The sequence below is a fragment of the Ceratotherium simum genome, chromosome 20 (assembly GCF_057802395.1).
Source record: "Ceratotherium simum simum isolate JZ-2026a chromosome 20, ASM5780239v1, whole genome shotgun sequence".
Classification (NCBI taxonomy): domain Eukaryota; kingdom Metazoa; phylum Chordata; class Mammalia; order Perissodactyla; family Rhinocerotidae; genus Ceratotherium; species Ceratotherium simum.
In genome coordinates, this window is record NC_141919.1 from 45132339 (window position 1) to 45152532 (window position 20194).

The 20194-nt window shown below is 35.2% G+C and overlaps 1 protein-coding gene across 1 annotated transcript in view; it reads right to left on the reverse strand.

Moving 5' to 3' along the window:
* Positions 1–20194, reverse strand: part of CAAP1 (caspase activity and apoptosis inhibitor 1) — a 49510-nt gene that overhangs the window by 12275 nt on the left and 17041 nt on the right. The window contains exon 5 of the mRNA XM_004428390.3: positions 7078–7151. Within this exon, the coding sequence (XP_004428447.1) occupies positions 7078–7151 (74 nt within the window). The remainder of the gene's footprint in view (positions 1–7077; positions 7152–20194) is intronic.

Genomic DNA, 20194 nt, shown 5'->3' on the forward strand with positions numbered 1-20194 from the left:
AGACAAAACAATAGAGCCAGTAAAATGATCAGTGGTTTTGGGGGGAGGGAGGGAGGGATGAAGAGGTGAAACTACTCTGGATGATACCGTAACGGTGGATATATGTTATGATATAGTTATCGAAACCCATAGAGAGTACCACACAAAGAATGAACTCTAAACTATGAACTTTAGTTAATAATGTAGGCTCATCAATTGTGACAAATTTACCAAACTAATGCAAGATGATAATATGGGAAACTGGGAGAAGAGGTGCTAAGTGGGTACACAGGAACTCTGTACTTTCTTTCTGCTCAATTTTTTTGTAAACCTAAAGCTGTTAAAAAAATTAAAGAGTATTAATTTTAAAAAAGTTGGTTATCTATAAGCTCAATATGTATCAACTATATGATGTGGCAACCAAAACTGCTAATTAAGTCATAGACTACAGTGTGGGATATGTGAAAACTTCAGGAACTGGTAACAAAATCCGACGTCAAGCCTAGTGTTTACTTTCTTTCCTGGATGAGAACATAACGGCCGAAAAGCATGGTGGATCCAAACGGGATCCAACACCTGATGAAGGTTTGGACTATGCAACCTCTGAAGTAGCTGCCCTAAGAAAGGGTCTGTCTACGATCCCATGAAACACATCACAAGAGAGAATGTGCAAAATGGGTATAATTTAAAGAAACATGGAAATAAACATTTCTCTCAAAAGAACTGAATCAAATTCTTTGTAATGTCATTCTTGATAAAACACATGCAGGCTATTATGCATCCAAAAACCTTGCTGGTTTACTTTAAAAAAAGAAATCCAGAAAAGTCTCACATTTAAATGCAACAGAGGGGCCTTCAAAAGGTACAGAAACAGTATGGGCTAATCTGCCACACAAAATGTAATTTTCACCCTTTCATTCAACTACCACTCACAGAAAGAGACAAATTAAAAAGCAGGGAGGATTCTGTTTGGTGTCACTGCTGGTAATAACCTGTGAAAAAGCTCAAAGGAATGAGAAAAGAAATGTAAATTCTTATGTCGCACTGGTGGTTACACCACACTCTCTTTTTCCTTCACCAATTGCTGAACTGGACATCATTTCCCCACAACAAGTTTTTAAAAATCCTTTAAAGAGGTTAACTCGTGTTGAGAGGCTGTAGTCTGTGAATACTCATTTGTTAGAGCCAGTCAAGGAGATAATCGAGGGCTGGGAAGAAAGGAGGGAGACTCCAACTTTTAAAACATATCAGGTACATATGCTCTGCTTCCAACCCCAGACAGCCTTCTAACACTTTCTTTTCAGTCTCCCCACAGCTCTCTAACACCCGTGCCTGCAATTTAGGTCTTCAAAGGAAGAGGCAGCAGAGTTCACCTGCCAATCCAGGGATTGCTACGGTAATGGATACAGACATGTAAAACTCCTGGCCTACAAATGCTGCTTAATTAACTGATGATCTTCATTCTCTCCTCCTTTACAAAGCAATAAAAGTCTCTGATGGCATTTTTCTCACTATTTTTTAAAGTTTTTATAACTTGTATGTATTCCTTCGGCTATAGCTGTGAAGTTTTTTTCAGCAAAACTCATCTCCTTTTTAACTGCAAATTCATTTCTTCATTCTTTGTATTCTAGTCCTCTATTCACTCACCTTTGCTTCTCCTAGTGCAGTGTGACCTTAGAACAACAACAACAATAGCAACAAGAACAAAAATTAGTTGGGTTTTTCCATTTACCCCTCACTTTAAGGATTCGAATGGTCTCATATGGTTTTTGTGTGTGTGTGTGTGTGTGTGTGTGAGGAAGATCAGCCCTGAGCTAACATCTGCCAATCCTCCTCTTTTTGCTGAGGAAGACTGGCCCTGGGCTAATATCCATGCCCATCTTCCTCCACTTTATATGGGATGCCGCCACAGCACGGCCTGCCAAGCGGTAAGTCGGTGCGCGCCCGGGATCCAAACCGGCGAACCCCGGGCCGCCGCAGCAGAGCGCGCACACTTAACCACTTGCGCCACCAGGCCAGCCCCTCATATGGTTTTATATTCAATACCTTTGCTATGACGGCAAAATCTCTTATATCACATTTAAGTTTTTAGAAGTAATGAGTGCATAAGATATGGCCATCACCAATTCTTTATGATAGCCTAAAAAAGTGGTCTCTCAACTTCATTATCTACATAAACCTATCAAGTGAAAACATTTTAAGTATCTGTTCCAGTACCTGTAAGTATTATTTACTTAATGTACTATTACTATAAATTAATACATACTATTACAATAATATATATGTAACCAGAAATTTTAAAAGGAAGAGACTTAAATATACAAGTTTACATATATTTATTTATGTTAGAAGTTCTGGTATTTTCTTCCTGCATTTTCTGGGAGTATGTATAATCACACTTTGGTGACCACTGGTCTGAAAGGCTGAAAGAAGCACATAGAAAATATCTATTCTAAACTGTCATCACATGGTTTAACCACTGATAAACATTTTTCCCCTATTAAAGTCCACCTTTCAACTTCTTGAAGCTCTTGTTAACAAGATAATTCTTTTTTTTTTTTTTTAAAGATTTTTTATTTATTTTATTTTTTCCCCCCAAAGCCCCAGTAGATAGTTGTATGTCATAGCTGCACATCCTTCTAGTTGCTGTATGTGGGACTCGGCCTCAGGATGGACGGAGAAGTGGTGCCTCGATGCACACCCGGGATCCAAACCCGGGCCACCAGCATCGCAGCACGCGCACTTAACCACCAAGCCACAGGGCCGGCCCTAACAAGATAATTCTTAAAGCTGTCTATCATTCACTAACTTGTGAACTAGAAGGCCAAAACATAACTACATGAGGCAACTACAGTATTTAAAAAAAAAAAAGGTGGCAAGACTTGAGCCTAACCACAGCAAAACTCTGTGCATATTTTTTGTGTGTGTTTGCATATCTTTCTCTAATAGCAGGAAAGAATAATTGTCACATGAGAAAGCTAATGTAAAAGATTCAGAGTAAGATATAGTAAATGTCTTATTGATTTTTATCATCTTATATATCATACGGTTACATTATTTATTTTTATGACCGTATTCAAATGAATGCATTTCAAGGAACCACCATACAGCTTAAAGACTAATTCAAGCATCTTGTCTTTTCCTCTAATAGAATAAAAAATGTAGAGATAGAAAAAAAAAATTGTATATTCCATTCTGTTTCCATTTAACAATCCGAGAAAACAGTTATTAAGCATTCTTTCCCAGTGGAGACATTGCTCTAGGCACTGATCTTACAAAATCTAACAACTAGAAAGGAACTTCAAGATCAGGGCCAAACAGTCAAACATTGCTTGACTCTGCTCAACAGCGCCACCAAGTGGCGGTTAATGTAACTTATGTTGGAACATCTTGGGCAACAGGAACCTATATCAGAAGGCAGCTCACTGCATTTTCTGATACTTCTGATTATTTGAAATAAATAAATTGAACAAAAATATGTCTAACAACAACTTTATCTACTTTATCTAAGAAGTAATGGAAGCGTAAGAGCTTAATTCTTGAAGTTACAAAGGAGAATAAGGTGCAAAATTACACATACCCCAGTTGTAAACTTTAAAGCAACAATTTTAATACAGATGATTATTTTATTACTGAATGTCTTAAGCAAATTTATTTAAAGATAAATATATAGGAAGAGAATTCATTAATATTAGCAGAGATTTGGTATTTTAAAAATATTTTCTAAAAATTAAATACTTTTGACAAATAGTTTTCATTTTTTTAAACTATAACCAATTTAGAAAATTTATATAAACTATTACTATTTTAAAAGCTGAGCTGAAGCTTTCAATAATTCAAGCCCTGAAATCCTCCAGGAAATTAACATAAGATCGCAGGCCTGCACATGTGTATATGCCTGTGCACACAAACACAGCTGGGCTAAAGATAAAGGGCAAAACTGTTAACTGCTGTTTCTTACACAACTGCCCTCTTGCTAAAAATGAATGACTTAAGAAACTAATCCTAACAGAAAAGCTTCTGTTTTACTACAGTACCAATCAACCAACCAGGAGATTGTATTTACAATTAAACAATGTTTGCACAGCGAAGGTAGCTCTTCAGGTACTAGTCCATTTTACAGCATGCGAGAAGCTAGCGTACACTCTGTTACTCATCTTCAGTACAGCTGGTGGCATGAATAATATTTCCTATCAACAAGATGAACAAAACCAGGACTAGACAAAGAAATGCCAATTTCAATTTAACTACTTCACAGTTAATATATCTCAATACTGAATACTTTAGCCAAGAAGCTGAAAAAACTGAAAATATAATTTTAATAACTTGTCAGTATCATACATCATTAATAGGTTATATAATAAGATTTATTTTATTCTAGAAGAGCAAAGAGAAAATTCAATGCTGCCTTATATTTTGCTCTACTGAACAAAGGGTTACTTTAGTGCTAAACAAGCTTCAATGAATTTTCTTAAATAGTCAAGCCATTAAATAAAATGACAATGCATTCACAAGGAGCATTATATTCTGTTTTTATTGAGCTCACTGTGAGCAAGAATAGCTAGCTATGCAAGAAAAGTCAGAGATAATATTAAATCAATTTTGAAAGTTTTGCATATTAAAAAGACAACATTAGTTCATTTAGAAAAAGGGCAATAATCTTTATTGAGCCTACCAGGATTTCTATTTCCTGGTGTACCTCAGCTGCTTGGGTAACTCTGAGCAAGTTACTTACCATCTGGTTCAGATTTCAGCTACACTGATATTTATCTGGAAGATGTTCTACATAACTGAATCTTCTAGATAACTTATGTTTATCCCATTATGCAACAAAACATTTTATTACTTTAACCATTTTTATAGACATTTTTCTAAAAGATTTTAATTATTTCCCTGCTTTCTTAAAAAGAGTTGAAACTGAACCATTTCCTACAGATTTGGTCAACGTGAATACGGACTGTACTGCACAATGGTGCTGCTGTGCTTGATCTTACGTTTTCTCACCTCCGCTTGCTGTCACTTCTTTTTTTTTTTTTAGATTTTATTTATTTATTTTTCCCCCAACGCCCCAGTAGATAGTTGTGTGTCATAGCTGCACATCCTTCCAGTTGCTGTACGTGGGACGCGGCCTCAGCGTGGCCGGAGAAGCGGTGCATCAGTGCGATCCCGGGATCCGAACCCGGGCTGCCAGCAGCGGAGCGCACGCACTTAACCGCCAAGCCACGGGGCCGGCCCTGCTGTCACTTCTTGATGCCAGTGTGCTCTTGACGTTTCTCATGCCTCGGTGAGAACCTAAGAGGGGTCTCTCAAGGCTCTGAAGCATAAAAGACCTGGGCTTTGTGACATCTGGCTACTCTGAGTTCTTTTTCTCCTCCTCTTTGCCACTATGGCTGGTTTTCAAAATGACTGAAGTTAACCATAAAAAATCACAGCCAAGGGGGCCGGCCCGGTGGCTTAGCGGTTAAGTGCGCATGCTCCGCTGCTGGTGGCCCGGGTTCGGATCCCGGGCACGCACCGACGCACCGCTTCTCTGGCCATGTTGAGGCCGCATCCCACATACAGCAACTAGAAGGATGTACAACTATGACATACAACTATCTACTGGGGCTTTGGGGAGAAATAAATAAATAAATAAAAATTATAAAAAAAAAAAAAATCACAGCAAAATAGGCTGTTGACACTGGGAAGGGAGCTCTAATGAGCTCCAGGTGCCTGAACATGGGAGCAGAAAAACATCTTCCCTTAGAGGGCAGCACTGGCTGATTTGTACAATGAGGTCTCCATTCCTTTTCCCCTAGGAACTGGAAGCAACCTGCCCATTTCAGCCTTTTCTATCCTTTATTCGCCATTCTTCTCTCCACAGATGATGGAATAGCATACTCTCCACACAGCCCGCTCATTTGATGCAAAGAGCAGAAACAACAGCAGTACTGTCCAATTATACATGGGGTGCAAGAGATATATGACCATGACAACATTATATGAAAACCATGTGTGCTTACCACGTATTCATATACGACAAATAAATGTAAATGAAACTAGGAATCTGAGTTTATGTCTATAGGGGGTGCTCAGAAGTAGTCAGAATACAAAGATATAATCTTGTCCAGCTATTTAAGAGGCTAACACAACAGGACTTTGGAAAAGTGTTAGAATTCTCAAAAGTATCAGAAATATTTATAAACCACAGAGCACATAAGTTAGAACTAAAGAAAATCTAGATTTTGTTCTCTCTACATATAAAGTGAATGAATCACAAAGTTAATTATTCAATTTTTTCACTTTGTTAATTAAGCATTAGCAATACAGACCAGTTAAAAAAAAGAAATTCTGCCTAAATAGACCGATGACCTCCTTCTCTCGACCAAATGAGCTACTATGACTCAAGTTTTAGAGCAACTATTCTAAGCCATCAAACATTAGTTGCTTACATAATAAATAACACGACTCTCTTGGCTTCAACAGATTCTCAGTGCTCTGACGCAATTTTATCAGGAAAAAGAAAAAAAGTGAGGCGGTCTTTGAGTAACCAAGAAAAATTTATTTTACATTCGATTTTCCATACTAGGATGAGAAGAAACAAAAAAAGACATCTAAAAGATTAGCCCTATTCATCTACTTGACTTGAATAAATTACAAATTAAAACTTTACTTCTGTTAGCTGGCAATGTCAAAGACTACTGATTTATAAAAAACAATAAATAAGGAAGAAAGTAAACAAGGACAAAATATCTCTGCAAAAAAAGAGAAAAAAAGTTACCCTATAAACTTTTTTTTTTTCACATACAACCCAACGCCACCCAGTTAACATACCTCCAAAATCTTGCAGCTGAGGATATATAACAGAGATTACGGAGTTACAACTATTCAAGACCACAACTCTCTGGTGGCATCTGTAACTCTACACCACTAAGGTAGAACCACTCCAATCGCTAAAGGAGTCATCAAATAAAGGATTTGATCTTGAACCAAATAAGTTATTCTGTTTCTCTATCTGTAAAATGGGGTCAAACTGGAACACTGTGAAAATTTATTATTGGTAAAATGCTTATAATCTTCAGGTAACTGTTATATAAAAATTAAGTACTTGACTCATACCTTGTTTTAATTCCAAGCCGTCAGGTTGCTTGTTCTCTCTCAGGGATGAAGTAGAATCTACACAGATGTCTTGTCTGAGAAATGAAAATAAATAAAAACAATTTTTAAAACTATATTCAATCAAATAATATTTACTGCTAAGGTTCCTAGAATTAAGTGAGACACTTGTAAAGACACACTGAATTTTTCTAAGCCCCCAGGGTACCATTTAGCGCACTCTGGAAACTCAGAAGCATGTATACAAATGTCAGAAGCAGAAGCTATAAACTACTACCAATTTAAGCAGTAAACTTCTTTGTAAAATAACGAGCAAACCTGGAAGGAATACAGAGGTAACTTTTTCTCCCTTCCAACAATCTGCAGGGTAGCTGACAGGAGAAATCATAACTCCCAGAAGAATCCAATAATTTTTCAAGTTCAATTGTTAAATTTAATGGGCACTTTGGCATTCAAATTATTTTACATTCATCTAATTTCATACTTCAAATGCTTTGATGTCTACAGTACGTGGGAATACATATTTTCTATGTAATATACATATGTAATCAAAGTAAATGGATTAAGTGTAAGATCATGCCATAAAGTTTTGATTCACCATGTTCTGCAAGAGAGCTGCAAACTAAACTAATTCTCTTTCTTACAGGGCATTAAACCATCTTAATATTGATGTTACAAATACTTTTCAGCAAAAGTCAAGAAATTAATTAGTTGCAAATATTCAAAATGACTGTTTTCTTTAAAATAAGTACCTATTACTTTCTGAGAATTTTTATACACATGCTAAGATCAACATATTAGAAATATTTAGGAAATTTTTCTACTCACAAAATTTTTTCTATCCACTTAATACTAAATCTCTCAAATAACCAAATGATAAAGATTTGTGATCATTTCTTTGAGAAGTTTACAATATTCTTGCCAGTCAACATATTTGGCATTTATACGTTTGTTTTGTATTAAAACTTTACTAATACAAGCACAAACTCAAGCAGAGACTATAAAATTATTTGTTTGGCATTAATTATGACATCTGAGAGATTTATAATTGAGATATTCCATTTTTAATACTTCTTTCTGTCTAATGTCACTTACTCAGATTTTATTCTTTCACCAGAATGACTGGCAGATCCCAAGGAGGATATCAACAATACTCCTTGGCAATCTAGGGACAGATTAAATGCCAATATACCACATTAAGAGCTTTGCAAGGAATAAAGTTAAAATGTGCTACCTCAAGCCTTACAGTCAAATTAGATTTTACCTACTGGGAACGTTAGTCTAAGTCTCTTCCTTTAGAGAAATGTTTGTTTGCTCTTACACATCCTCGAACGGCACTTAATTCTTCTTCTAAACACATACATCTAAATTCACAAAAAATAATGTAACATCACCATTAAAAGGACCACGGGCATACGTATTACCCTAAAAAGGATACAACATCACTCACGCAATATTACAGCTGAGAATGTATAACCTGTATCATGAGGAATCATCAGACAAACTCAAAATGGAAATGAGTAATGTTCTATTAAAAAGAGGGAGGGGAGTGAAGCGTCAATGTTATAAAAGACAAAGAAAAGCTGTGAAAATATTCCAGGCTAAAGGAGGCTAAAGAGCCACAACAATTAAATGTTGTAACTGACTTAACGGCTGCTGAACTGAAGAAGGAAAAACGTTATGAAGGACATTATTGAGTCAAATGACAAATACTGATGGGAGACTGGATAAAACTATTATATCAATATTAAATTTACTACAGTTGAATTTACTGAAGTTGACATTGTATTCTGGTTACATATAAAAGAATATCGCTATCCTTAGGAAAAGCACAATGTAGTACTTAGGGGTAAAGTGCCATGATGTATATAACTTAGCCTCAAATGTTTCAGAAACAAATACACATGTATATAAACAAAGTGTGCAAATGGGATAAAATGTTAATAATAGGTAAATCTACATAAAAGGTACATGGATGTTTATTGTACTATTCTTATGCTTGTAACATTTTAATGTCTGAAATTATCTCCAAATGAAAATTTTTAATTAATAATGCAGTAAAATGTATTACTTTATTTTCTGTGAAAGCCCCTTGGATCCCCTTCAAATAAAACTGGAGCCCTTTATAACAACTATCGTTACAGAAAAATAAAAACAATTTCTTTAGTGCCTAAAGTGACCTTTTATAATAGTCTGTTTTATTCTAGGTTGGGTTTGATCAGGCTACTAAAGAAAGTCACCAACAGAACTTCAGACAGTAGGTGTAGTACACCACCTTGTGGCTGAAAACTGAGAAGCTAGATGTTTTTACATCAGTATTACCTGAACTCGAAAAAAATTCCAGAAAATAGTTTGGAATTTTAAAACCTATACTAGTTAATTTTTCCAAGATGTAGACTTTGCAACTAAAATTATCATACACAGAGTTCTCTAATACAATTTAAAGATCTTCAACAAACAGCATGAAAAACAAAATATGTACAAAAAAGGAAATGTCTTAAAGTATAAGAAAACTACAACAGTATGCATACGATGTCTTTTTATTTCTAGTTTAGGAAAATAAAAAACTCCTGCCCCCAGATGGTAAGACATACCTCAGAGTTAGGAAAATTTTAAAAATTCCAACTCATACTTGAATGACATTTGAATATTTCTATCGAATACTTTTTTTTTTTTTTTTTTTGGTGAGGAAGATCAGCCTTGAGCTAACATCTGATGCCAATCCACCTCTCTTTGCTGAGGAAGATTGGCCCTGGGCTAACATCCGTGCCCATCTTCCTCTATTTTATATGGGACGCCGCCACAGCATGGCTTGACAAGCAGTGCATCAGTGCGCACCCGGGATCTGAACCTGTGAACCCCGGGCCGCCAAAGCCAAGTGCGCGAACTTAACAGCTACGCCACCAGGCCAGCCCTCTATCAAACACTTTAAAACTATGTAAGAATTTTATAGCAACTCGAGAGAGAAAAAAGCGGTTTGGTTTGGGTTAAGAATCTTGCAATGATTTTTGTACTCCTTTCTATTAAGGGAAAAAAAAGCCTGTTTTTATTTTTCTAATTCCCTTCTCCCACCTGCAATGCTCCTTCTTAAAACAGCTTAATTTACAACGTTGGCCTTGAATTATAAGAGAGCCCTATACCTACTATCCCTGGGAATTAAGTTCTCAAACCAACATCAGTCCAACTTTCTCAGTCCCCAAATACGGTTCTACTCTTGATCCTTTCTTACAACTCAATGAATTTGTTTTTTAAATCAAAGTAATACAGTGGGGAGATCTGTGGAATTTAATCAAGAACAACCACACATGTGAATTACTGAAGGTTTAAAATATATTTCTGAACAGAAAAAAAAGTCAATTTCTGGTCCAAATGAAAAATACTGGGAAGATACCTCAACAGAAGGAGAAAGAAACAGGACCAAACCAGCTGGATCTTCCCCTTTTGGCAAAAATCAGGCAACAAAGAATCAGACAAACTGGTATAACAAAAGATATAATTCTAGATTCTCTCCACTCTCCTAGGAGTAAAAATAGAGGCTGAACGACACCAGCCTATCTTCCTATGAGCTTTCTACTATGAAAAATAAGAGACAGGCAAAGAAACTAGAGTAGCAAGAACAATTTTGAAAAAGAACAAGAGAGTTGAAGGAGGTACACCATCAGATTTCAAGACTATAAAGCTACAGTAATCAAGACACTGGTATTGGAGAAAGAATAAACATATAGATTAATGGAACAGAATAGAGGCCAGACCCACACATATACGGTCAATTGATTTTCAGCAGATGTGCAAAGGCAATTCATTGGAAAAAGGGCATCTTCTGAACAAATTGTGCTGGTACAATTGGATATCCATATGGATATGATTTTCAATCCATACCCTGCATATATAAATATTAACTCAAAATGAATCACAGACCTAAAATATGTAAACCTATAAAACTTCTAGAAGACAGGAAAAACCGCTGTGACCTTTGGTTTAGCAAAGATTTCACCAAAAGCATGATCCATAAATAAAAATAACTGATAAGTTGGATTTCACCAAAATTTAAAACTCCTGCTCTTCTAGAGATGCTGAGAGAATAAAAGACAAGCAAGCCATAGACTGGGAGAAAATATTTGCAAGCCACATATCTGATAAAGACCTTGTATCCAGAATATATAAAGAACTCTCAAATCACAATAATAAGAAAACAAAGAACTGAATTTAAAAAGTAGGTTAAAAATTAACGGTCACTTGATCAAGGAAGATACACAGATGGCAAACAAACCCAATAAGAGATGTTTAACATCATTAGTTGTTAAGGAAATGCAAATTAAAACCACAATGCGATACCACTACACACATATTAAAACAGCTAAAATAAAAACAACTGACGAATGGAACTCTCACACACAGTGTGAGCAAAGATGCAGACATGACCCAGCAGTCCCACTCCTAGGTATGAGACCAAGTAAAATGAAAAACTCGTTGTGTTCATACAAAAACCTGTAAGTGAATGTTTATAGTGGCTTTATTTGAAATCACCATAAACTGTAAACTACTCAAATGTCCCTTCATTAGCTTTCTACTGCTGCCGTAACAAATTACTACAAACTTGGTAGTTTAAAACAACAGCATAAATGTATTACATTGCAATTCTGTAGGGCAGAAGTCTGGTATGGGTCTCACCAGACTAAAATCAGTGTCCGCAGGCTGTACACCTTTCTGGAGGCTTTAGGGGAGAATCCATTTCCTGTTCATTTGGGTTGTTGGCAGAATTCAGTTCCTTGAGGTTGTACGACCAATGTCTCTGTTTTCTTGCTGGCTGTACGCTGAGAATCGTTCCCAGCTTCTAGTCAAGGCCTTCTCATGTCACATCTCTCCAACTTACTCTTCTGTCTTCCTTTTCCACTTTCAAGAACTCATGTGATTAGATTGGAATAACCTGAACAATCCAGGATAATCACCCCATCTCCAAGTCCTCAACCTTAATCAAATCTGCAAAATCCCTTTTGTCACATAAAGTAACATATTCTCAGGTTCTGGAGATTACAGAGTGTAAACATCTTTGGAGGGCCATTATTCTGCCTACGAGATTACCTCAACTGGGGAATGAATAAAAGAAACTATGATACACTCACACAGTGGAACACTAACTACTCAGCAATAAAAAGGAAGGAACTACTGATACAACAATGTGAATGAATCTCAAATGCATTATGCTAAGTGAAAGAAGCCAGACTCAAAAGGCTACATAATGTATTATTCCATCTATACAACATTCCGAGAAAAGTACAATCAGATAAGTGGTTGTCCGGGGTTGGGGATGGGAGAAGGAACTGACTACAAAGAGCCAAGGGGGAAATTTTTGGTATGATGGAACTGTTCTACATTGTGACTATGGTGGTAGATAAATTACCATCCATTTGACCAAACTTGAAGAACTGTATAGTAAAAAGATGAATTTTACTGTATCTAAATTATATCTTAAATCTTTTTTTTTTTTCAGTTGGGGTACCACAAAAGTCTTAGAACAGGTTCAGAAAAATGAAATCATATAGTGGTCAAATGTAACCTTCAAACACTAGAGGAATGAGGCAAAGCAATCAATTTTTCTCATAGGACCTTTCCAAACTGCAAATAAACCCACACCTCTACTGTGTCCTTCAGTAACCTCCTTGTGCAAAAGAAAGCAAAATTTAACCCTTATCTCCATTTCCTTTCCCCAAAAAACATAATTAAAGAATCACAGTTACCATACTCCAGTTTCTTTCTCTGATCCATGATTCTCTAAGGATTCACTGTATAAACTGCCTCCTGCAACTCCAAGCTTTTGTGAATAAGCAATTCCCTAAATAGGGAGCTCTATTCTATTTAAAAGTGCCTAAAGGGAATCAAAGAGGTATCTCCTCTTTGTTCGATTCTCATATTCCTATGTGCTCGTCTTTTCCTATTTCAAAAACTAGCATGAGATCACTTTGTAAGTGCATTTAAGGGTGCAAACACCCTACTACCTCGAATGTGGAGTCCTACCTAAGCATTAGGTCACCATGTTGTTAATGATTAGTAATACTTTCTGTGAAAGTTTTCTAAAAAACTTATCCTGTTATTTCTGATAAACTTCCCCTATTATGAAGAACAGTCTACATAAGTATTATAGCCTAAGAGTAATTTATAAAGGACACAAGAACATAAGTGCCATACAGATAACCAATTTATTACCCTTTACCAGCCTAAAAGCATAGTCAGCTCTTTATAATATAAATGTCTAAGAGAATTGAGCTTACAAAGAGTAATGTCAATATAAGAAATTGATCTCATTTGTAAGAAAAATTCTTTTATGCTTTAAAATATACATACAATATTTTCCTCTTAATTTAAACAATTTTTTGTAGTAAATGAAAAACTTAGACACTTGTAAGCAACAAAATGTTTTTAAAAAAGCAATAACAATAAAGAATAATAATTAAAAATCAGAATGAATTATTTCATTGCTTTCTTTAGGCTTTTATAAAAGGAATGGGGGGGAATCCCCAACATTCATCAGTGTAAAGTAGAATTTTAAGAATAGTTATTGTTACAGATTCAGAATAAAAATTCCAGAGCAAATACAGTAACACTTGTTTCAATGCTTACCATGTGACAGGTACTAGTCTAAGCACTTAACCACCTTTTTCTCATTTAATCATCATCATGAGCCTATGGAGTAGGTACTGGTATTACCCCTAGTCTCCAGATGAGGAAATTGAGGCCCACGAAGGTTAAGCAACTTGCCAAAGGTCAGAGAGACAGCAAGCTGTGGAGTTCTGCTGTTAAAAATAAAGGCAGTTTAACTCTAGAACATTCACTCTTCACAGTTATGCAGACTTTTTATTACTTACAGAAATAGTTCTCCAAGTAGCAATACTTAAAAATTATATGTAGCCATATACATACACATATGACTATCTAGATCTCCAAGGATAAAGTCAGTTTTCACCCAGAATTTGACCTCAAGGATCCAGAGGAAAATACTTCTTTCTTACTGGGAAAACTAAGATATGCTATTAAATCATCAACAAAGAATTACTATTTTAAAAGTGGAAAATTTCAATAAAAAAGAGAGACATGAGCAAAAACAAAACACCAATAATCCTTTAAAAAGGGCCCGAGAGAGCTGGGAGTGAAAAGGTGCGAAGGAAACATTTCTAACTGTATACTTTTTTGTATGATTTTTTACTATTTGGATTTTTTTAACCATGCCCATATAGTTGCCTTTTCACTTAAAAAAAATAGTTAATGGGAGTACAGGTTCACATGTTTGTAATAGAGAACAAAGAAGAGAATAAAAGATAAGAGTAGTAGATAGTAGATAAATATACAGAACAAATTTACTGAATAACAGCAGTCTAATCAAAAACTGTAAAAATAATATGCTAAGTGAATCCTTGATAGTTGTAAAAAGGGATACAGCAAAATGAAAATTAAAAGGGGATCTTAGAGGGCCGGCCCCGTGGCTTGGTGGTTAAGTGCGTGCGCTCCGCTGCCGGCGGCCCGGGTTCGGATCCTGGGTGCGCACCGAGGCACCACTCCTCCAGCCATGCTGAGGCCGCGTCCCACATACAGCAACTAGAAGGATGTGCAGCTATGACAGACAACTATGTACTGGGGCTTTGGGGAAAAATAAATAAATAAAATCTTTAAAAAAAAAAAAAAAAAAAAAGGGGATCTTAGAGCCCTACCTTAAAACTTATACTAAAATAAATGCCAAATGAACCAAAGATTTAAACATTAAAAAAAATACTAAAACAAAGTCTGAAGAATACTTTTTATAATTTCAGAATAGAGAAAGCATTTTCTAAATATAAAACTCAGAAACTATAAAAGATTGATAAAATTAGACTATAAAAACATGAAATATTTATGCATGCAAAAAAATAAATAAAATCCATAAATGAAGCTAAAAAAAAAGGTAACAAGCAAAAAAATAATTGCAACCCATATCACAAACAATGGATTAAAAAGACCAAAGTCCTCCATCTACATACACACAAAGGGTAAATAAATGACAAAGAGTTCACAGAAAAAGAATATTCAAATAGCTCTGTGATATATGGAAGGATGTTCAATTTCACTCATAATAAGAGAATACAAATTAAAACTCCAATGAGATATCATTTGCTACCTATCAGATCAGCAAGGATCAAAATGTTAGATAACACTTTGGGGGTATAAATTGGTTCCAACTGTGTAAGTCAATTATGGCAATATCTATTAAAATTTCAAATGCCCAAACATCTGACCCAACAATTAACTTCTAGGTATTTATGCTACCTACAATCACAGAAGAACAGGATCTTAAATAGAGAGATATTCATATTATTTTTAGTAATAAAAGATAGTAAACAACTTAAATGTCCATCAACACACTTTATGTTTTGCTACATCCAACAATGGAATAGTATACAGGTATCTATAGGAAGCCTTAGATGTACTAGGTAGAACAAAATCCAAGACATACTATTATACGGAAAAAATTAAATGGAAAAAGATATAGAACTGTTTGCACAGGCTAACATTTGCATGAAAAGAAAAAATATACACACACATATATTTGTAAATGTATGGAATATCTCTGAGAGGATACACAAGAAATTGGTTTACTGTGGTTGCCTAAAGGAAGGGAGATGGGGAACAAGTAAAAGAGACTTATTTTCACTAATACTTTTTAAAATTTTGTACTATGTGCATGCATTACCATTCAAATAAATAAACTGTTAAATAACAGACACTAGATACATGGCTATGTGGGAAAATGTCCTTATTTTCTGAAAATTCAAATATAAATATTTAGAATCAAGATATCTGTAATTCACTTTATAATACTTCAAGGAAACAGATGAAGCAAATATTGAAAATTGTAGTAATTGTTAGATCTAGGCAATAAGCATACAGGGGTTTCATTATACTATTCTCTCAACTTTTCCATACACTTGACACTTTTCATAATAAAAAAAAAAAAACCTAATATAGTGAAATCCCCTTTACCTAACTCAAACAGGTAATATCACTTACCTGAAAAAAAAATTTTATTAACACAGGGAAACACTTTAAAAAGTTACATATATAATTTCAGCATTTCAGGTTAACATAAAATAGAAATGTACCTTCATTCAGCAAGCTTTGGATATGAGGCCACAGCTTTACCTTTAATAGGAAACCACAGAAAGAGTTCAGTCCCATTCTACTCACATAAACCATTTCTACTTTTGGTTTGTTGAAAATGCAAAAATCTGAGTGCAAAAAAATAACCCTTTGGGCCGGCTCCATGGTGTAAAAAATAACCCTTTGGGCCGGCTCCATGGTGTAGCGGTTAAGTACGCGCGCTCTGCTGCTGGTGGTCCGGATTCGGATTCCCGGCGTGCACTGATGCACCGCTTGTCAGGCCACGCTGTGGCAGTGTCCCACATAAAGTGGAGGAAGATGGGCACAGATGTTAGCCCAGGGCCAGTCTTCCTCAGCAAAAAGAGGAGGATTGGCATGGATGTTAGCTCAGGGCTGATCTCCCTCACAAAAAAAACTAAAACAAAATAACCCTTTATATTCATGCAATTGTCTCCCAAATTTTTATTGTTGTTATCCTACAGCTAAGCGACAACTTTTTAGCAACTCCACTTTGAGTTTGTCCAAAGTATTCAGCCGAATCAACTACCCTTTTTATATTGTTACTTCATCTGTTTATATATTTAACTAAATTATGCAATGACAATAACTGAATTGGAAACAAACGTGTGACTCGGTAAGCAAACAGTTCAAATGGCAGGGGAAGTACACACGCATGTTAGAGAATAGTCATTAACAACCAGTTCAGCATACTGGGAACATCAGTGAATTTATTTTTCAAATGAAATGGAAAGGGCAATTAATACAATTAATCAGTTAAGTGATTAATAAAAACTTAAATTTTAAAAAAAGCAATGAGGGAATAGCAGGAAAACAAGAAAAATACCTGCTAACATCTAACCCAGTGCTTGAGCAGCAGGATGAGGCAATCAACTGGCTGAGGGAAAAATGATGATACGGATTAAAAATTAGGTTTCTGTAATACAAAGAATACAAAATCTTTCTGTGTAGAGACAGTTACAAAACCAGAAAACAATGCTTCCCAAGTCTCTCAAAGTTACCTACGGGGAAACATAGTTGCAGTTCAAATGAAGATCCCATCTCAGACCTCTGACCAGCTCACTGCCACCATTCTAAGGAATGTTCCAGAGACATGCCTATCTGCTTAACATTTAAAAGTAACTGGGTCAAGATGTGGCTTCAAAGTTATCAATTGGGAGACACTGGGAGGAGGGGGTTTAAAATAATATCGGAGGATGTGAACCAGGGCTGCCGAAGTAGAGTGCACCGGACTTAACCACTATGCCACAGGGCTGGCCCCAAGTTACTCCTGTTTTGAAGGATAGAATAACTTGCAGACTATTTAAGAAATATAATTATTACAATGTACAATCTAGTATACTGTTAACTAGTAACCAGTACGCTATAAGTAGTAACTAGTACTAGATGACACCAACTTGCTCTTTCAACCATTTATATTTTAAGAATACCCATGTATTCCATTTTAAATACAAGTGCTCACATTTCAGATTTATAAAACAGATAATTAAATGGAAATTTAAAATTAATTCCTACTAAAGAATTATTCACTTTACAAAACAATTCCTTGTGAATTTGATATTTAAAAATTCCACTGAATATAAAATAGTTCAATTTATGTGCTACCTAAAATCTCTAAAGCCTATTTAGAAATATCTTTTTTCAAAAGTTAATCATCCAAAATTGGAATTAAATAATCACTAATTTAGAACATGCCCATCCTCTGCTAAGAAAGTAGGAGTGACTACGAACAATAGCTCTAGAACACTCGTATAGAACCTACTTTCCAGTACACCTTATTTTGAGAACCTGTTTTTTTTTAATTTCTTTATCTTCTAGAACTGTGATATTATCTCAACATTGCTTATTATCTGTAGGGAAACACAGCTTCATTTCCACTGACATCTCCCTCAATATCACTCACTAAAAGCACATTAATTTAAAATTCATAAAGATATTTATTAGAGCAATTCTAAAATATTGCTAAGATTTCCCTACAGTGTTTGTATGTTTATTCTTTATATATAAAACCTCAATTCTATTATTTTATTGCACTATTCAAGATTTAAATTTCATTATGAACATATTCTTTAGAGCATAGTCACCTCCATTGAAGGCAAGTTAATACGTGTTCTCATTTTTAGTGCTATTTTAGGTACAATAAAGCTTCTTTTCCAGCACATCTCCAAATGTAGACAGCACTCTATTTCTAGGCTTCCATATTACCTTATTTATTTAAAATTGTTGTTATTGTTAAGCAATTGCTGTAATCTGTAACATTTGCAAATTTTGTCACAATACCAGTTGTAAAACACTGCAAAATTATAGATGCTGAAGTTTTTAAACTATCCACAACAATATAAATTTGCTCGTTTGCTTACCTAAGGTGAACTAAAGCGACAATCTCATCACTCACCCTTTTTAAAATGAAGGTATTTAGAAACTAGGGGTGTTATATCTTCATAGATCCTAAATCTCATTCCTATAAAAAATGTTCTAACACTCAATTTCAAAGTAGCGTAAACATTTCTTATAACTACTGTTTTCTTGTTTTTGGCAGTAAAAGAGAACTACTGCCAGGTAAAATAAAAGTAAGCAAATAATCTTTTAAATAGGAATAGAGATCAAGAGTTTGGGAAGCCAGACACGCATGTGAGAGCTCACTTTAGAAGATAAATATAACTTGAACATATAAAGCTGGCAATGTGAGGAGATAATGTAAAACTGTAAAGATAATTTTGGAATTTTTTTACTTGTGCATAAACATTTGTGTACTTCTGTATCTTAAAATCTGTAATAGTTTATAAGAAAATTAATGTACACAAGGCATATTAAATACCATATACAGATACACAAGTATTCATATACCTCATATTGAGAGTTGTCACTTTACAGCTTATTAGACAATTGTATTAATGTTATGTCCTTTCTGATAAAAACGATAATACAAGAGCATAGATTGCCCATTAAAAGAAAATATCAAAATTTTCATGTATTTTTAATAACACAGATTGCTTTATCTAGACCTATTTGAAACTATTTTTATCGAAATTGGGATAAAAAGGTAACAGTATTATGTCTCAGTTGATAAAACACTGACAAAGTGATATAATTGGTCCCGAGAACAACCTTTGGCCTTTATGTATTATCCCTTCAGAGTCTCATTTTATTGATACTTTGAGCATTCCAGCAAATGAAGTACTATGTAGCATGCTGAAATATACATGCCATACAAAAAGACAGTAGCTACTCTCAGCTCCAACTAATTCTTTGCCCTCCCAGGAAGAGTTACTTGATCTGATTTTTCAAGCAACTCAGAAATCCAGATTTTGGTGTGATATCACTTGGTTTTTAAATGTTGGAAACCATTTGAAAATTTTTTAAATGTTTAAACAAAACATCTCTGTGGCTCTAACCCATCTGTAACTCTGGATTATGTCTAAACTGTAATCAAGTACCTCGCAGTAGTTTTCTATTGCCACTATAACAAATTACCACAAATTTAGTGGCTTAAAACACGAATTTATTCTCTTACAGTTCTGGAGGTCAGAAGTCTGAAATAAGTCTTAGAGCATTAGAATCAAGGTGTAGGCAGTGCTGTCCTTCCGGAAGCTTCAAGGGAGAATCCATGTCCTTGTCTTTACCAGCTTCTAAGAGGCCACCTGATTCCTTAGCTTGTGGTTCCTTTCTCCTTCAAAGCACACCACTCCAACCTCTGCTTCCACCATCCCAACTCTTTCTGCTGCCTTTGACCTTCTTACTTCCCTTTTCTAAGGATCCTTGTGATTACACTGGTGCCAAATGGATAATCCAGGATAATCCTCCCGTCTCAAGATGCTTAACTTAATCACACCAGCAAAGTCCCTTCCGCCTTGTAAGTTAACGTATTCATAGGTTCTGGAAATGAGCACATGGACATCCCTGGGGAGAGGTCATTATTCGGTCTACCATATATGTGTTCTAAGAGTTTTTTTGTAGATTCTTGAGATTTTTTACA